At 39.3% G+C, this 18650-nt stretch overlaps 3 protein-coding genes across 3 annotated transcripts; all 3 read right to left on the reverse strand.

Annotated features, from left to right (window-relative positions):
• Positions 1–94: 94 nt before the first annotated feature.
• Positions 95–10002, reverse strand: LOC117617756 (protein RNA-directed DNA methylation 3). The gene is made up of 18 exons (XM_034347280.1): positions 9698–10002; positions 8620–8873; positions 8288–8443; positions 8006–8164; positions 7843–7926; positions 6706–6773; positions 6082–6624; positions 5932–5983; positions 5710–5865; positions 5455–5598; positions 5260–5356; positions 5021–5170; positions 4869–4923; positions 4713–4774; positions 4344–4419; positions 3358–3394; positions 3203–3251; positions 95–3102 (listed from the first exon to the last, which is right to left on the reverse strand). The coding sequence occupies exons 1-18, from the start codon at positions 9867–9869 to the stop codon at positions 263–265; spliced, it is 5154 nt and encodes a 1717-aa protein (XP_034203171.1). The 5' UTR covers positions 9870–10002; the 3' UTR covers positions 95–262.
• A 1863-nt stretch (positions 10003–11865) lies between these two features.
• On the reverse strand, positions 11866–13626 carry LOC117618340 (protein NUCLEAR FUSION DEFECTIVE 4-like). Its single transcript, XM_034347930.1, has one exon. The coding sequence runs from the start codon at positions 13624–13626 to the stop codon at positions 11866–11868; it is 1761 nt and encodes a 586-aa protein (XP_034203821.1).
• A 1702-nt stretch (positions 13627–15328) lies between these two features.
• Positions 15329–17067, reverse strand: LOC117618341 (protein NUCLEAR FUSION DEFECTIVE 4-like). The gene has a single exon (XM_034347931.1). It carries the CDS (start codon positions 17057–17059, stop codon positions 15329–15331), a length of 1731 nt encoding a protein of 576 aa, XP_034203822.1. The 5' UTR covers positions 17060–17067.
• Positions 17068–18650: the final 1583 nt, after the last annotated feature.

Here is an 18650-nt window from a genome sequence, read left to right on the forward strand (position 1 = left end):
ATTTTGTAGTGAATTTAAGTTTGGCAGGAGCATCTTGATTCAATTTTTGGAAGCAATTTTATTTTGAGAAAAGCTTGTTCCATAACATCATCTGTTTCATGCTAAGACTTGAATGTAGACAAAAAGATGCATACCAAATATCAACCATTGTCAATAGATACAGGGTTTTAATAAGTTACGATCCTTATAGCTGTGCGAAAGACAAAGCAATATCTACACCATTTAAGTTAAAAACACTACTTTTTTTTGAAGAGTGATCTGATCACCACCCTCCTTTGCCACTTCCACCATCAGATCCCTTGCCCCAAGAGCTTGCGGGTGCTACAGCTTTGCCCCAGGAATTAGTCGGTTTTGCACCTTCATCGGTTCCTTGTTTTGCCTCACCACCATCAGATCCGCTGCCCCAAGAGCAGGATGCTGCTGCTTTGCCCCATGAATTGGTTGGTTCTGCACCTTGATCGGTTCCTTGTTTTGCCTCACCTGATTGATTCCAACCACAGGACTGAGCCCCACTTGAAGTGCTTGATTGCTTCCAGTCGGATGATTTACCTCCTCCAGCAGCACTTGGTTGGTCTCCAGTACCGCCTCCAAATCCTGAACTTGTTCCTTTGTTCCAACCTGAACCCTGGTTGCCCCAGCCCCCAGCTTGTGCGCTTGAGCTTGGTCCCTTGTTCTGGCCACCATCTTGATCAGTGGTTCCTTTGACTTCTTTGGCTGCAGTCGATTGTTTCCAGCTAGACGACTGGTCCACATTAGAAGCATCTGATGATTTCCAATTGTTTCCCCAGCTTCTGCTCGCTTCATTACGAGAGCCTGTTCCTTTGTCCTGAGTCGCAGCAGTATCTTTAGCCTCCACTGTCTGATTCCAACCTGATCCCGAACCGCCAATTCCTTTATTCACATCAGACTGGTTCCAACCAGAGCTCTGGCTACTCCATCCGCTAGATTTCCCACCCTGCCAATCGTTCTTACTGCCACCTCCTTGGTTCCAACTTCCTCCACCATTGTCTTTTTTCCATCCCTCGCCAGCACCGTCTGCCCCTTTGCTCCAGCCTGATGAATTATTATCAAAAGAATCATTTCTATTGCTCCAACCACCACTTTGATCCCTCCCACGGCCTCTTCCTCCATAGCCTGTACCACCAAACCCTCCTCCGTCTGATCCACCTGTACCACCAAACCCTCCTCCGTCTGATCCTCCTCTACCACCAAACCCTCCTCTGTCTGATCTACCCCTACCACCAAAGCTCCCTCTGTCTCCACCTCTACCACCAAAACCCCCTCTACGTCCAAAGCCCCCTCTATCTCCCTCTCTCTCACCGCTTCCACCTCTAAAACCTCCTCTGTCTGAATTTCCTCTACCTGAACCACCTCTCCAATTTCCACCACTTTGATTATTATTGAAATCTTCAGGTTGGTCTCCATTCCCACCATCTATTGATTGACTGCCACCAAAAGAATTTGCTGAATTCCAATTGCTTTTACTGCTCCAATTAGAATTCTGATCTGCATCACCAGATCCTGAGTTCCAACTATTTTTCCTTCCCCAGCCAGAATCTTTGTTGCCGCCAGTGTCACCAGATCCGGAGTTCCAGTTGCTTTTCTTGCCCCAAGTAGAATCCTGGTTCCCACCTGAGGAATCAGATCCAATGTTCCAATCTCTTTTCCCACCACTACTAGAATCCTGATTGCCACCAGCCTCACTAGATCTGGAGTTCCAACTGCCCTTTTGGCCCCAGCTAGAAACTTGATTTCCTCCATCACTTGACCCACTTTGCCAAGCTTTAGTTTGACCCCATCCTGACGTTTGGTCTTTGTCAGAAGATTTTGGAGCATTCCAATCACCAGATTTGTTACCCCCTGTTGATTGTTCTTCAACATTCTCTTTCTCTGCCCCCCATCCTTTGCTCCAACCCGATCCATTGTTTTCAACAGAAGCATTTGGATTCTTCCAACCACCTATTCCATCAGCACTCCTATTGTTTTCCCGATCCTTGTTCCACCCAGAGGATTGATCCTGACTGAATGACCTACCCCTGCCAAATTGATCTCTACCTCCTCTTCCTCCTCTTCTTCCACCAAACCCATGAGCCCCCTCAAAGGATTTTGGCCTTCCCGAGAAGTCTTGCTGATCTATATCACCCTTATCCCCACTCCCTTTGCCCCAGCCACCAGATCCTTGATCACCGCCAAAACTTTTTGCTCTCTTCCAACCATCATCTTGATTCCCCACTCTGCCAGACTCATGTCCTGCTGTTACATCAGCTTGTTTACCCCATGAAGACCCTCCAGCTTGTTTACTCCAAGAAGAATCTCCTGCTGGTTTATTCCAAGCAGAACCGCCATCTTGCTTATTCCAAGTAGAACCTTCACCTTGTTTATTCCATGTAGAATCTCCGTCTTGTTTAGTCCATGCAGAACCTCCTTCTGCTTTACCCCAGGAAGCTCTTTTATTGTCATCTACACCACTTGGTTTCTTCCAACTGTCGTTCTGATTCTCATTACTAAAAGCGCCTTTAGGTTTTGCCCAGCCACTTGCTTCATCTTTGTTTCCTGCCTCTGATTGGGGCAAAACCCCACCTGCATTACCCCAGCTTCCTGTCTGAACATCTTTTGCCGGCTTTGAAATTTTCCACCCTGCCTCACCAGCACTTGAATCATCTTTAGTGCTCCAGTTCCCTGTGGCTTTACTGCAAGAATCTTCTTTAGCTCCCCAACCGGCTCCTTTATTCTGAGGCTTACCCCAATCAGACCCATCACTACTGACTGCATTTCCTTTATCCAAAGGTTTCTGTTGACCCCACCCAGAACTAGCAATATCACCAGATATTGCATCAGAATTCTTTTCCCATGATCCTGCTTCAACTAAATTTTTACCTTTGCCCCATGAATCCAGTTGGCTATTCCCAGCAGTAGCAGTACCAGAAGGTTCTATTGCCTTCTGCCAAATATCCGATGCACTGCTGTCACCCCCAGTTTTAGCACTAGATTTACCCCAAGAGTCCACACCTTTTCCCCAGCCAGCACCTTGATCATTGTTATCTGTTGCTGCACCCCAGGACGAAATTTTATTTGGAGCAACTTTGCTCTCCCAAGAATCATCTACAGGTTATAATGAAGGAAAATGAATGAATCAGCTTTGGCTAAGGGAAAATCTATCATCAAAGACATTGCTACTTTTAAACTTCAGAACTGAACATACCTTTCTTAACATCATTTCCATCCTGACCAGAAATGGACTCTGACTGAATCTGGGACCATAAAGAGAACTCAGTGGTTAGGATGTTAATCAAATACATGCACAAATATAGACCCTTTTTTTCTCTTTCTTTGGGTGTGGGAGGGATAAAAACCTACCGAAATGCCTGTGGCAGAGAAACTAGGCCAAGAATTCCTGCAAGAATGCAGTCATCAGAATAAGATTATACAAAATGGCACATGGAGGGAAAACGGATCAAATAAACAAATAGGAAATTTACATTTTGTAAACAGCAAAAAAAATATAATGTTTGTGGGGTTAGGTCACTTCATTTATCTGATGAAAATCAAGGCCTCGCCAAACTGAGGCATTCATTTAATCATTTTCGAGTCAAGGCAATCAAACAAAGTACACCAAATAATAACTGGACGAGTATTACTGCAGTAAGCAGAGCATTGTACACATGAAATAAAAATTTACAAAAATAAAAAAATAAAAAAATACAGATGTACTAGCTTTCCATTTTCCAAGGTGACTTTCAATATTATATATATTATATAATAAGAAAATTACAAGTGATTGTACACAAAACGAGCCATTCAATAAACATGTCAAAGAGAAAAAAAACAATAATGATTAATATGATCATACAATTAACATAAATTTATAAAACCATAAATGAATTGTGCTCAAGAGTATGATAAGCAATGAGGAGTTATGACTTCTATCTGTTGAGCATTGTGCCACAAATAATACAAAGTAGAAGTGTCAAAAAGGGGGTCAACCTCCACCTCCACCAGTAGTTATTACAACCTACCTAATTAATTTGTAAACATTTGTATGGAAAAAGATTTTTCTTGATAAATTAACAAGCATATTAAAAATATATATTGAGATCCTTAAAAAGATTTTTCATGACACCTAAGTTATGTTGTAAGCGAATCTATGCGAAAAGATGGTGCACGACTTCTATTAACTTGTAAATTTTGCGATACTTCAGTAAAAGTTTTACCACAGGAACTCTACTTTCTATTACATCAAAATTCAACTAAATCCTGACCAATATTGCTGTATTAGGCAATTGCCAATTTATAGTATCTGCATGAAGAGATTGAGTGCATAATTCACAGGACCAAAATGTTACCTTTCACCAGATACCCCTCCAGCATTCCACCCATCTCCAGCACCGCCAGCTGATGCCCCAGCTCCATCTGTCCAATCTTCAAATACAAGAAGCACCATAAGTCAAACTTGTTGAGGGTAAAGGCCAACAGATATATATATATATATATATATATATAGAAAAGTGTTCTTTTTCTGGATAATCTGGCATGTTATGATGTCAAACTGTCATTCGGAACAGATAGATCATCATTTGAATGTGGGTCAAGCTTAACAGTTTTGACAACATAACATGTCAAATTGTCTGGAAAGAGAACATTACCCTATAAAATAGCTCAAGATAAAACTGAAGTATCAATTAAAGTGGAAACTTCTTCCAAGAGATATACACCTTTAGAGCCTCCTTCATTTCCAAGCATATCAAATGGTTTTAAACTGGACTCCGAATCCTCACTTTGCAGAGAAATAGGGTATTAGCACAATTAATGAAAAGACAATGAGTAAATAACGGCTTGACACAAATGATCAATTGACTAAAAAGAAGTACCTAATCAGCACAGACGAGCTCTTTCCACGAACTTCAGAAAGATGCTCACATTTAACTGCATTACATCGCAACGAAATATTATGACAATGGTAGAATCACATTCAACGATCAACCAACTAATTACACCTAGTACTTAATTGATGTTGACGAACCTGTAAGAACCTTCTGCTGAGAATCAAGCTTAACAGTGATATCAGCACGGCGTATAGCCAAAATGCGACAGAGGTATCCCTTCAAGGGACCCACACGGATTCTTACAGTTTGACCAATTGAGAAAATTCCATCTGTATCACCCCGATTAACTGCATTCAAAATAATTAATGAGCAGGAGGCAGAAACCTTGATATTTACAGTTGATAACTTACAATAGAGCATTAACACTCATGCATACAGTTACTATCTCTTTCTTGCCATGGCTTTTTTGGCGATAGAGGGGATTTAGGAGATGACATGAAATCTTCAAAAACTGGACCACCTGAATCCCCATCCTGAATGAAATGAGGAAGAAATATCATTACTAAAACCTTCATGCTAAGATTTAATATACCTTACAAGACTACTTCCAAAAGAGAAAAAAGTTTCCAACCTTTTCTTTGCAAGCATCATTATAAAGCTTAATTTTCTCACACATATGAGATTTTGAGCAGAAATAACCACCATTTTCTGTCTCGTTCTCATCATACAAGAATATGGTACCTCTATAGATTTGCCTAACAATCCCCTGCCTATCCTGAAAAGTGAGATAAAGCAGTGTAAAATGTTCCACTCTTTGGAGGCATATGTAACTCATTAAACTCCTTTTTCACATTCTAAGATAAATGATTTCAAATTAGTGTCAAACCTTCAATGGTCCTTCCAACACTTTGACAGTATCACTAACGCATATGGGCTTCGTGCGCCGATCTAAAGCCGTAAATTTCATATCAGAAAGAACATTCTTTAGCTCACGCTTCTGAACAATCAGAACAACAGGTCCTTCCAGCCCCTCTTTCAGAATCTAAGACACATTATAGAATGTAAGTAAGCAATATTAAGGATCTGAGCATATAAACTAAATATGTACCTTGTAACTATCATCTTTCTCCATGCCTATTACAAGACCAAAATCTTTCCGACTGCAATAGAAAATAAGAAAAGTAAACATCATTTCAATGTACATAAGCAGTTCATGGAGGATCACTAAGGCCACACAACCAGTTCATACAAGACTCACCCAAGACAAACAAGATCATACAGTTCAAAGCAATTCCCACCAGATCCTGATGAACCCACTCCTTTCCCCACAGACCCTGATGAACCCTCTCCTTTCCCCATAGAACCTGATGATCCCTCTCCCTTACCCATAGAACCTGATGCGCCCTCTCCTTTACCCATAGAACCCGATGCACCCTCTCCTTTTCCTATAGAACCCGATGAGCCCTCTCCTTTCCCCATACACCCAGATGAGCCCTCTCCTTTCCCCATACAACCAGATGAGCCCTCTCCTTTCCCACCCCCTTCCTCAATTTTGATGGTCCGTCTTTTCTTTTCCTTACCATAAAGCTCTGTCAGCCACTCCAAATTATCACTTTCATTGTTCTCAGAAGACTTGAATTTCAGTAGCTCCTCTTCTGATGGCATAACACCCCAGAAGCTTAATGAATCTATGGGTACTTTTTTGTATAAATATCCATCCTTGAACATCAGACCATCAAGAAATTCAAACCTCATGCCACTTTCACGATCATTCCTGCACTGAATGAGAGGGCGGAACTCCCTACACGTGAAATAAATAAATAAACATTCACCCGAAGCTAGCATGAAATAATGAACTACCAGGCAAGATTTTGTGTCATACTCGAGTTCGCTTGAGTTGATCAATCTTGGTGCAGGAGCGGGGACTTTCTTTCTAGTACCTCCCCCACCCTATAGAGTGAAAGGAATCAGTACATCCAGAATCTTAAATCATATTTAGAATAAAATTTCGATTGCAAAGTTGCAGATACACAAAAACATCACATATTACAGTAGATCCATTTAAACAAGCATTAGAGGAAATTAGACTGCTTGTTTTGGTAAGTGGTAGAATCTGCACCTTCCTGACATAAAATTTAATGGACCTTAAATGTATAAATCAGCTTTTTATGGCCATAAACCTACACGTCATAGCCTTTTATGTATGACCCTTAGAATTTTCCTTGCTTGTTTGTCATTTGTGTCCAGTCACATCAAAGAAAGAACAATGAACAAAGCCAATCTATTTGTGTCTAATTCGTACTTATTAAAAGTTCCAACACGTTTTTGCTATAAGATGTTCTTTACTTGTAGTGTACAAACACCATTCTAAAGATAACATCAGAAAGAAAATCACAACCTTCCTATGATGGGAATGGTTGAAAGGTAAAAATGATGCAGGAGCATCTACGGCCTCATAAAGCTCCCACATTTTGGGAGATCATATCATCAAGCTGAAACAAAGGTATTTGGATCAACAAAGTTCAATGAGGCAATTGTTCTTAGAAGCAGCTTTTAGAAAGAAGTCAAAGACTAAAACAAGGATATTCAAAGGGTAGTAATTATGTCACTGGTATTTACAACTCTAAGTTCTCCATGGGGGTAAAAAGAAGCATTTGAGGGTAAAGGAGGTGTCATGGTTCCACTCCATCAGGTTAATACAAGGATATTCACATTTGTGTCCGGGGTAGAAACTGCTCACTTAAGGTACAATATCAAAGCTAAGCTCAACCAGACTATATTGACAACTGGTCCTAGAATTTCCTTGCAATAGAAACCTGGGCTTTGAAACATTATTTCTCTAGAATACTCAATTTGGCAGTTCAACTAACCCTTCCACCCAATTTAAGGAATATATATATAACAGTTAGCAGTCATCAATTACAAAATTAAATGATGGTTCTGGAAAAATATTTATAACAATAATAACCATCACCAACAAACAGAAAGAGGACAACATGGGATAAACAATTCTCATTACAAATTTTGCAGCCATTGCTTGTAGATTGATTCTTGGGATCAGCTTTACTGTCGCTCGTTTTCGTAAATCATTCACGAACACAACCTACAGAGACAAAATCCAGATATCGGAAATAAGTGTCAGCGGGTTAAAGCAACCCAACCCAACTGGGGAAAAATTATACCTGTGCCAAATCACCCTTGTAGTTCCCACTCTTCACGCGGGCCCACATGCCCACAGTAATTCCATTGTATCTAGTCCGAGGAGACAGCAAATGAGAAACTTCATTATTTGGAACTGGCATTACTCGGGAGGAATATATGCTACAAATTCCTTTGCATGCCTAAGAAAAACAATGACAGTTCAGATATTAGCATATTAAGAATAGTATTGACCAAACCCACAACTTTTCCAATACTGACTAATAAAATGATAAGCTTTCTACTACATCCAAAAGATAGATGACCTCATTAATATCAGATTGTTTGTCAGCTTCGATGAAAACAAAACCCTTGATGTGCTCAACAGCAAACGCAGAAATTATCTCCAGTTTGGTACCTAGCGATCGTAAGTCAACAAACTTCTGCATCATACAGAAAGCTGAATGCCTCTCGCGTCCAACCTACAGCCCAAAAAATTTGAGTGAGAAAAGATTGTGTTTCCTTTTAGAGGAAGAGAGAGAGAGAGAGAGAGAGAGAGAGAGAGAGAGAGAGAGAGAGAAGAGAAAAATTGTTTAAGGAGCCACTTCAGAATTTTTCAACAACAAAAGAAAAAGTAACAAAACATTCAATGTCATACCATGCATTTCACTTTCCAGATGATTGGATCCTTAACAGTAGGCAGAAGAACACTGCCGTCAACCGACCTTTTGTTCTCATAATTATCTTCGGCATAGGTAATATAGCTAGAACCACTCCTGTATCGTTCTTCCATCATTTTTTCAAATTCTTCACCATCCATATCCTCCTCTTTAGGAATGAATGGAAGGTTATGTGCTTTCCCTGGTTCATTCTTGACTATAGGTTCTGTTTCAAATTCTTCTTCCATAAAATCTGTTATCAATAATTTCATAAGCAACTGCTAGTGTAAACACAGATTTCATTGGTGAAATTCACATACTCATTATTATGATACTTTTGCATATCTAACACATATGATATATTAAATGACGGTGCTAATATGACATATCCTTAGCATCACAAAACCATCCATGTGCAAGTGGATCCCAATCTCTAACAGGAAATGCAAAAACATCTGACCGAGCTTAACAAGGAGTAATAAAATAACTAAGACTCTTTGCAAGGATACATGACAAGCCCAAAATATGGTACACCAAGAAAACACAAGTTAACAATGGAAATAAGCAACTAACCAATAACCCCTTCTATTGCGCACATCCAGAACAAAGTTTAAGGATTTTTTTTTTGGCATTGTATGCAACAACCTTATATGAGGTTAGTAAATCCAGCACTCAACCCTTCATGTAAACTTAAGCCAAAAATTCACAATTCTACCACAAGTGCAACTTGTTTCGATGGCATTCACAACCAGAGCAAACAGACGACTATTAAAGCCATCACTAACCCTTACAAAAGCCTGAAACTGACCAGATTACAACAAAAAAAACTTACAATTTTCAACAATCCCCAGTAAATTGCTCAAAATCCATATCGGCTTACTATTTATGAAAAATGAAAATAAAAATGCAAAAACTCCACAAGCAACTACAAAAGCCGGCACTTCAAACCCAAAAATGCACGAAAGCTAAAAACTGGTCAATGCAAACTCTAAAAACAAAAATCCATTCTCAAAACCCTAAAAATCCGAACCGAGAAGAAAATGCGTGACCAAAAAAGACGTCAGAAACAGTATATACCGTCATCGAAGTCACTGTCGTCGCCGTCGTCGGCTTCCGCAGCTACATCTTCGAAGAACTTGAGGACGCCGCGGTCGATCCTCTTCCGGCCACCGCCGGTCTTGTCATCGTCGTACTTACGCTTGCCGCCGGAGGATCCACCTCCGGCGATCCCCTTGCCCTTCGACGTCATGACAATGCGAGGGTTTCAGGGCAACAATTTCCCAATTGCATGTAGCGAGAGAGAGAGAGAGGCCTTTCGGTTTCGAAGTTTCAGTCTGGTATCACTACTGACTGGTGAATTGGCCACAGGCTCACACCTTTTTATGCGTAGGTGGCACCTCCGAAATGGAATGGGTTGTTACATGCGATTTTACCACTCTGTCCTTCTTCATGGTTTTGATTTATGGCTCTTTGCCATAATTGTGGTCTGTGGGCATTAATGTCAAGTCGATTTTATGCTTGGTGAAAAGTTGAAAACAAGTGTTGTCTGTCGTTACAAATTTGGATCTTTTTTTTAAAAAAAAATAGAAAAACATGAAAATTAAACTTAAAAAAGAAAACCTATGTTTTTGGGTAGATTGGTGAAAATAAATGTTAAATTAATTTCCAAAAAAAATGTTTTGAAAATTGAAATAGTAAATTTCATTTCATTTTGTTACAACAAGGGCTGGAACTTCAAAAGCCCAAAAAACTACGAATTTGGAACTAAACGAGGCGCTAGCACAGTAGCATGTTCCCCATCCAATGAACAAACAGTCCAAATCGATGTTGAACCCCAAAACTTTGTCTCTCTTGACAAATTCTTTGGTCATCAACTGGATCATGTAAGCCGTCCTCCCACCCTCGCAATCAAGCGGGGCCTTCCTGTATTGGAGTTTCATCTGGCCCATTTGGATACGATCTCAACTTTGTGTTTTTTCAGTACAAGCGATGGTCTAAACTATAAAGAATAAGATTTCTCACACACACAACTTATGTCATGAGAATTCAAACCTGAGACTTCTTCTATGCAAGTCAAGGCCCTTTTTCCCCTGGACTAGACCACGTTGACTAAACGACATCAACTTTATTCCTACTAGAAGTGCACGACCATGTAGCACCACCAACTTCGTCGTCCCGAAGGTTTTGGGAAAAAATAATAATTAAACATATATAGCCTAATATTTTAAATTAAAAATAAATAAAATATATACAAGGGAGACTTTGGAAAAACCCAAAGGAAAGATAAATTTTTTAAAAGAAGCCAAAATGGACAAAATTGCCCTTATTTATTTTTGGATTTCCTAAGGCATCCTTTACATTTGCATGTCTTTGATTTGAAAGTTAAGAGGTTTTTTTGTCTTTTTTGAAAAAACTTTGGCTTTTTCCAAAAGTGAAAGTTTTTTTGTGGCTAAAATAAATTTACTTATATGGAATTGCATACCCTATCCTATTAACACCAATAGGTATAGTTAGAGGTCTTTCACATTTGTATTTGGTGTCAAAGTTTGTCTCAACATCAATTTTAATCTTTTTCCATTAATGTATATCTTCAAAAGAGAAGCATTTTTCTAAATAAAATTCACCATTTTGTGAATAATATGGCTCTAATTCAATTTTTATTTTCTTGTGTTTACAATGTAGCTAACGTAATTTATATGATTTAATGTATATTTTTATTTCTAAAAAAACTTAAAAAACTTTTAGTACCAAAAAATATTATCATTAAATTTTAAGTTAATAACTTTAGCTCATTGAAAAATTCACGATTACGCACCTGCCTATATCATCATATTCTTCATACCATTCAAAACGACATCAACTTTATTCCCACTACTGGGTGAGCTAATCACCATCATCACTAGCACAAAATGGACAAGCACATCGATCTTACATTTCCACCACTCTCTCCCTCTCTCTACACTAGCGACTCAACACGACACTACAAGTCAAAGCCTGAGGATGCACAAATGCATTTTATGCACTAGTTAGAATTTGAGTCTAAGAGATAACAAATATATAAAAATAACCAAGACATAGTTGATTCTTCGTAATTAATGAACCCACAATTTTATTTTATTACAAGATACGGTAAGCACAATCATTCTACAAATTAAGATTTACGCTTATAAGCGATTCACAGTTGCTCATGCGCGACCTATTATGGAATTACCAATGACCCCTAGTGTGCGAGGTACGTTTTGAGATCAGTAACCTCCACTTGCAGCAGTTTTAGCAACCACTATTCCTGTCCAAGCCACTCTCACTTTATCTCTAAACTTCTTATAAATATCACTCTTATAAAACTTCCTTGTCCTAACCACCAAAAGCAGTGAAACAAGTGCACCAAACAAGGCCACCACAGCAAGTATAATGAAAGACAATTTGAAGCACTGCCCCCCAACACAATTCAACTCCTCCCCCACCTTTCTCTGAAGCCCCAAAGCTGCCATTTGCTTCTTAGCCTCCTTGTCATACAAATACCCTGTGACCCTCACATTGAGCAAATACAGCCCAATTGGGCTAGCCAACCCACCAAAATTGTACAAAGTGGAGTAATATTTAAGGCCAAAAAGTTCAGAAATTAGAGTGAAAATCAAAGGCCAATGTGCACCAAAACAGAAACCAGTAACCACTGAAGAAACATAGAGGCCATAGGGGACATTGAATGCAATTAGGAGATGGCCAACACATGAGAGCAAGAGAACTGCAGTGAAGATGAGAGGGCGAGGCCATTTGTACTTGATAATGAACATTTCTGAGCCTATGCCAGCAACAATCTGTCCCAGAAAATTCCAAATGCTTGTAAGCGACACGAAATTTCTTATGCTTTGCAAAGGGTAGCCGAAAGAAGTTCCAATCTGCCCCAAGTTGTCCATCATGGTCATGGTGCCTCCAAGGCCACAAACTGTTGCCAACAACAAAGTCAGCATTTCAATGCTGAAAAGTGCTTGCAATATTGTGAAGTCTTCACCTATCTCTGGTGGGTTAAGTATGTCCTTGTTCCAAGATGGAACCTTTTTGTATGTTGGGGATGAAATGGCATCAGGGTTTTGGCCTTTGGTTACAATTTTGACAGGTGAAGGATCAGAATCTAAATTCTGGGATATCGATCTCTTGCTCTGCCAAACTTTATATTCTTCCATAATAACCACAGCAAGTGGTAAAAAGAGCAGAAAAAGCACAACAGCTGCACTTCCAACATACTGGCTCTGGCTAAACCTGAACCTTTTCTCAACAACAATTATAATCAACAAAAGTGCTGCTAGGCCAAGAGATATATAAAGGAAATTATAGAAAGCTCTGAGCTCGTTCGGGCGGCGACTAGCCTTGATGATCCGAATGGTTCCAATGAAAACCAAAGAGAGAGCAGTTGGAAGCCAAGCCACCACCAAAGTGAAAGACTTTGTGTCATCACCATAGGCAGCATGGTAGAGCTGTGAGATCACAGCTGCGCTTATGCCGGTATAGCCTTTGAGAAGGCCTAACACGACACCACGGCTTTCTGGGAAGTTCTTGACACATGTGACAAGGGCTCCAGTGTTGGTGGAAGTATGTGAATTGGCCCCTATGGACATGTACAAGCACATGTGCCAGACTCGAGGCTTTGGGATTTTTTGTGTTATTGCAAGCCAGATCATGAAGTGCCTGAAAAAGTTTAGGACCGCACCGATTGATAGGACCACCCACGGGGGTGTTACCTCGTTGATCAGGCCGGACAAGATGCCAACGTTGGCGCCTAAGTCCTTGAAGAAGCTGATCAAGTTGAGTGTCGTTTGGTCGTATCCCAGCACGAATTTTATGTCGGAGTAGAGGCCGAACATGTAGCTTGCGCCTGCAGTGACCATCATTAGAAATGAAGCAAACACCATAAGCCATCTTCCTGTGAGGACTTGGAGGACAAGGCCCTTTATGTCCACCCAACTGCGTATGCTTGCGCTGCCACCGCCATGATCAGGAGCTCTCATTTTTTCTGTTTATGGTGATCACATAGTAACAATGGCTTGATAAATATCAAGTATGAATGGACGTAAAGCTTAAAAGGTTGTGAGAGAGAGAGAGAGAGAGAGAGAGAGAGAGAGAGAGAGAGAGAGAGAATGGGAGAACTGTGTTGCCTCAAGTCAATATGTAATTTGTGGTTGATATTCGAAAACAATAATATCAAAAGGGGAAGAGTTCACCATGTTGAGTAAATGGATCTTTCATAATATATATATAGGGGATTTTTTGACAGACAGATGGAGATACCATATACTAGGATCATTCAAGCAACAAAGAATGAAGGTATACAACAAATTATAGATTTCTATATTTCTGAAGATAACATTGATCAGAGAGAATATAAGCATTATTATTCTGCACAACTTGTTTCCCTTTCTTTTATTCTTGAATCTGGGACTGCAAAAGCAGATTAAGGATGTTAATCGCGCTTTCCGCTTGTGCTAGAGATGTGTTACGTTCCCATTGGATTGGCACGGCAAAATAATCGGAAAGATTAATTAAGCATCATCACCACTCAAGAGCATCTTCCATCCAAACTACATTATACTCATCTGTAGATCAGTCAGATATCATATTTAATTTGCAAAAGCTTGTGCCACCACACCAGGCTCAATCTTGAGAGAAAATCCACATGTTGATGACGACCATACTTTGCTAGCAAACCTTTGACATCATTATTAGTAGTTGCATTTTCTTGCTTTTGCTTTTGCTTTTCCCAATGGAGCTTCAAAATGGTTGATGGCTTTTGCAATCTCTTTCATGTGCATTAAGTTCCTCTTTTTTGTGATCACTTTATTTTTCATGCTGATTTGGTTCTGTATTTAGTACATAATTAGAGCATCCACAATGAACTCCCTAAATCACATCCTTAGATAAAAATTAGGGAGGAAGTAAGAAAACCCACCTCCAACCATGCTCCATATCCGGCTCCTAAAATAGGAAGACTTCTAGGAGCTCCTAAATCTGAGGAGAGAGAATGAACTCTTAGTGGCTCCTTATAATTTAATGAATATTTTTAAACCTTTAATCAATATTGTCTATTTTTATATTATTTTTTTTTTCATATAGATGGACCATTTATGTTGAATTAAAATTATAATTCTAGCATTTATGACTCCCTAAACTAGAGAGTATGATTGAAGTTGAAAATTTATAGAGAGCTCCTAAAATAACTTTTTTGTGTTTTTAGCTAAATTTTACTAAAAATTAGTGAGCATGATTGTAGATGCTCTTAGCTGCATAATTAATTCAAAGCCACCAGGCTTTGCAGAATCAGATTTTATTAGGAGATTAGCAAAGCTCAGCTTTAAATCCCAAAGGCTCAGCTTCAATCATTGATCACTTTACTCCTGAATTATACATTTCAACCACTTCCATGGTTACATGTCAGCCACTTTGCTGCTGGATTCCCCTATTACTATACCACTTAATTTTTCAACCCTAGTGCCAAAGTAGCCACATCTTCTCTCTCTCTCTCTCTCTCTCTCTCTCTCTCTCTCTCTCTCTCATACGAGCATGCAACAGTCTGAATAATGATCATTTGAGATTGATTTCCATTTTGAACCAAAGAAATATCTGTTATTGTAAGAGTCACAAAGATTGCATTTGTTTGAAGAAAATATATACATACATATCAGAATTACAGAGATCAAACTCACCAAGTATATCTCATGCATACATCTCAATCTCAGCTTCCAACTTCGGTAGCCCAACATTGGGGTTTTTGGTCACCACTGTTTCAGACTCTGCTGCTCTTTTCTCATCTTTGAACTTTTTATAAATGTCACTGTTATAAAACTTCCTAGTCCTAAACACCAAAACCAGGGAAACAAGCACACCAAGCAATGTCACTGCAGTGATTATAATGAAGGGTAATTTGAAGCATTGCCCTCCACTGCAATTCAACTCCTCCCCAGGCTTCCTTTCCAATCCCAAAGCTCTCAATTGCCTCTCTGCCTCCCTGTCATAAAGATACCCTGTGACCTTCACATTAAGTAAATATGACCCAAGTGGGCAAGCCATTGCCCCAACATTGTTGAGCGTAGAGATATGCTTGAGCCCAAAAATCTCAGAAATTATTGAAAAAAGCAATGGCCATACTCCACCAAAGCAAAACCCTGTGATTATTGAAGCTATATAGAGACCATTTCGGACATTGAAGGCAATTAGAAGGTGACCAATGCAGGACAGAAAAAGGGAGAAAGTGAACATGAGAGGCCTTGGACATTTGTACTTTGTGATAAAGATTTCTGAGAGCAAACCCACCATTACTTCTCCAAGGTAAATCCATATGCTTGCGAGTGACACAAAAGTGCTTATGCTTTCCATGGAGTATCCTAGGGCAGTTCCAATCTGACCCAAATTGTCCATCATTGTCAACATGCCGCCTAGGCCACACAATGTGGTCAAGAACAAAGTCAACATCTCAATGCTGAACACTGCTTGGAGTATTGTGTGGTCTTCTCCTATCTCTGGTGGACTAAACACATGTTTCCAACAAGAAAGCTTGTTTTGGTCCACATGGGTTGAATCTGGTGATGGAATTTCAATATTTTCAGTGCTCAAAGATTGCTTGGTCCTCCAAGAAATATACTCTTCTGCAACAACAACAGCAAGTGGGAGAAAGAGCAAGAAAAGCACTATAGCTGCACTTCCACCATACTCAATTTGTGTGAAATTCACCTTTTGCTCTACTATGATTATAATTAACAAGTACCCTGCCAATCCAAGTGAGATATAGAGGAATTTACATAACACCTTGTAATATCTCTTCTGCGGTATAACCTTCATGATCCGAATCGTACGAAGAAATATCAGAGAAACAGCTGAAGGAAGCCATGCCACAAACAAAGTGAAGGACTTTGTGTCATCACCATAGAAAGCATGGTATAGCTGTGCAATCACAGCTGCACTCAGGCCAATGTAGCCATTCAAAAGCCCGATCAAGAGGCCGCGGCTTCTCGGGAAGTTCTTTACACATGTGACGAAAGCTCCGGTGTTGATGAAAGTATGTGAATTTGCTCCCATTGTGATGTACAAGCACATGTGCCAGACTTGGGGCTTGGCTATTTTTTCTGTCACGGCAAGCCATATCATGAAGTACCCAAAAAAGTTGAATGCTGCACCAATTGATAAGACCACCCATGGGGGTGTGACTTCATTGATTAGGCCAGAGAAGATGCCAATGTTGGCCCCCAAGTCCTTGAAGAAGCTGATCATATTGAGGGTGGATTGGTTGTAGCCAAGGACAGATTTGATGTCATTTGAGTAGAGGCCAAACATGTAGCTTGCACCAGCACTAGCCATCATTAGAAATGAGGCAAACAGCATGAGCCACCGGCCTGTAAGAACTTGGAGAGCAAAGCCTTTGATGTCTGCCCAAGTGTCATGAACCCCCATTTCTCTAAATCACCTTCCCTTGTTTTTTAACCCGTAATTATACAACACGTGACCTGAGAAAAACAGGCACAGGACGATCATACCACGTTATCATGATATGACCATTCAACAAGAAAGCCAAGTACTACAAATGAAAGGAAAATTTTCATTTCTAATTCAAAACAAGGTTTCACCTAATGAGAAATGTTTTGTAATTTGTTCTAACTCTTTTTTCGGTTTTTTTTAAATTAAAAGTTTTGACGTGTGGATGATCTCTGCCTCTTTGGAGCATATATACATCACAGATAATAGATACAATACAAGTCCCGGCCCCGTCAATGCATACTGTGTCACATTTGTTGTTTATATTAAATTGTGCTAAAATATCCATGTGCTGTGTGGATAAATACATGCATAATCATAAGCTACAAATATGCAAATTAAATTAGGAAATTAAGTCACCATCTAGATAAAATGTAAAGCTTTTTTCAATTAAATAATATAATATATGAGCAGAACTAAAATGAAAAAAGAGGTGATCAGTTTGCCCAACCTGTCCAAAGCCAGGGCAACCTAGAGGTAACAGCAGCTCCAACTTGAGCAGAGTTGTTTATGGCTTCTTTGGATTTGGTATTCTTGGTTCAAGCTTTGATATGGCTGTTGAGTACTCAATTATCTGGAGTTCTGAGTAAAAGAGTAGTTGATTATACGTGTTCGAACTTGAAACATAATCCGAAACAAAGCGGAGAGAATTATCACTAGTTTAGTAGCTAGTAGTGGTCGGGTAACTGAATGTTTTTCTTATTTTTGTTCTCTAAGAGCTACCTTATCACTGAGAATTTTCTTGTTTTGGTTGAGTGGATGAAAATAAAGAGAAAGAAGAAGCAAAACCAAAAATCTCCATCTCATGAAAAGTCAAGCAAAACAAAGACTTTTCCAGTCAATCAGCAGTTTATTACTTTCTCTATTTTGTTGGAAAGTTGGGAAAATTAGAAGGCTAGCTTTGCAATCTTAGTTGAATTCTATAATTGAAGGTCTCCAACATGTATATATCTTAGTTGGAAGAAAGAGAGGATCATCACTCACTCATACAAGTAAGTCAACTTAATGTGAAGAATTTTGAGTTTCTTTACTTTATTTTCTTTCTTTATACAAAGAAATGTTGCTACCAAATTGCTGACGTAAAAAAAATAAAATTACAGATCAAAGTAGCTGCCATTGAATGAGAAAAATACGAGAGTGACACACTTTGATTATGAGAGATTTTCCTGGGAGAAAATTCAATTCAATGGCCTAACAGCTGCCAACGTTAAGCCCACGTTCCATCTGGGCTAACCTCCCATTCGATCCAAATCAAAGGGATGTAAGTTGCAATATGTCATTGATAATGTGTTCATATTATTATCGCTAACGAAACGTACTGGCATGTTATCGATACAATATCGATGTACATCTTCTCTTTAATTAAAAAAACGGACATCCTGCGGTTGGTATATATCTATTACTAGCTTTACTTAACATGTATCATGTATTACTCATGAAATACTTTCAATTATACATGTTGATCACAGATAATTATATATGAAGTAACACATTGTACATGCTGAACGAA

This window comes from Prunus dulcis, chromosome 2 (assembly GCF_902201215.1).
Source record: "Prunus dulcis chromosome 2, ALMONDv2, whole genome shotgun sequence".
NCBI classification, from domain to species: domain Eukaryota; kingdom Viridiplantae; phylum Streptophyta; class Magnoliopsida; order Rosales; family Rosaceae; genus Prunus; species Prunus dulcis.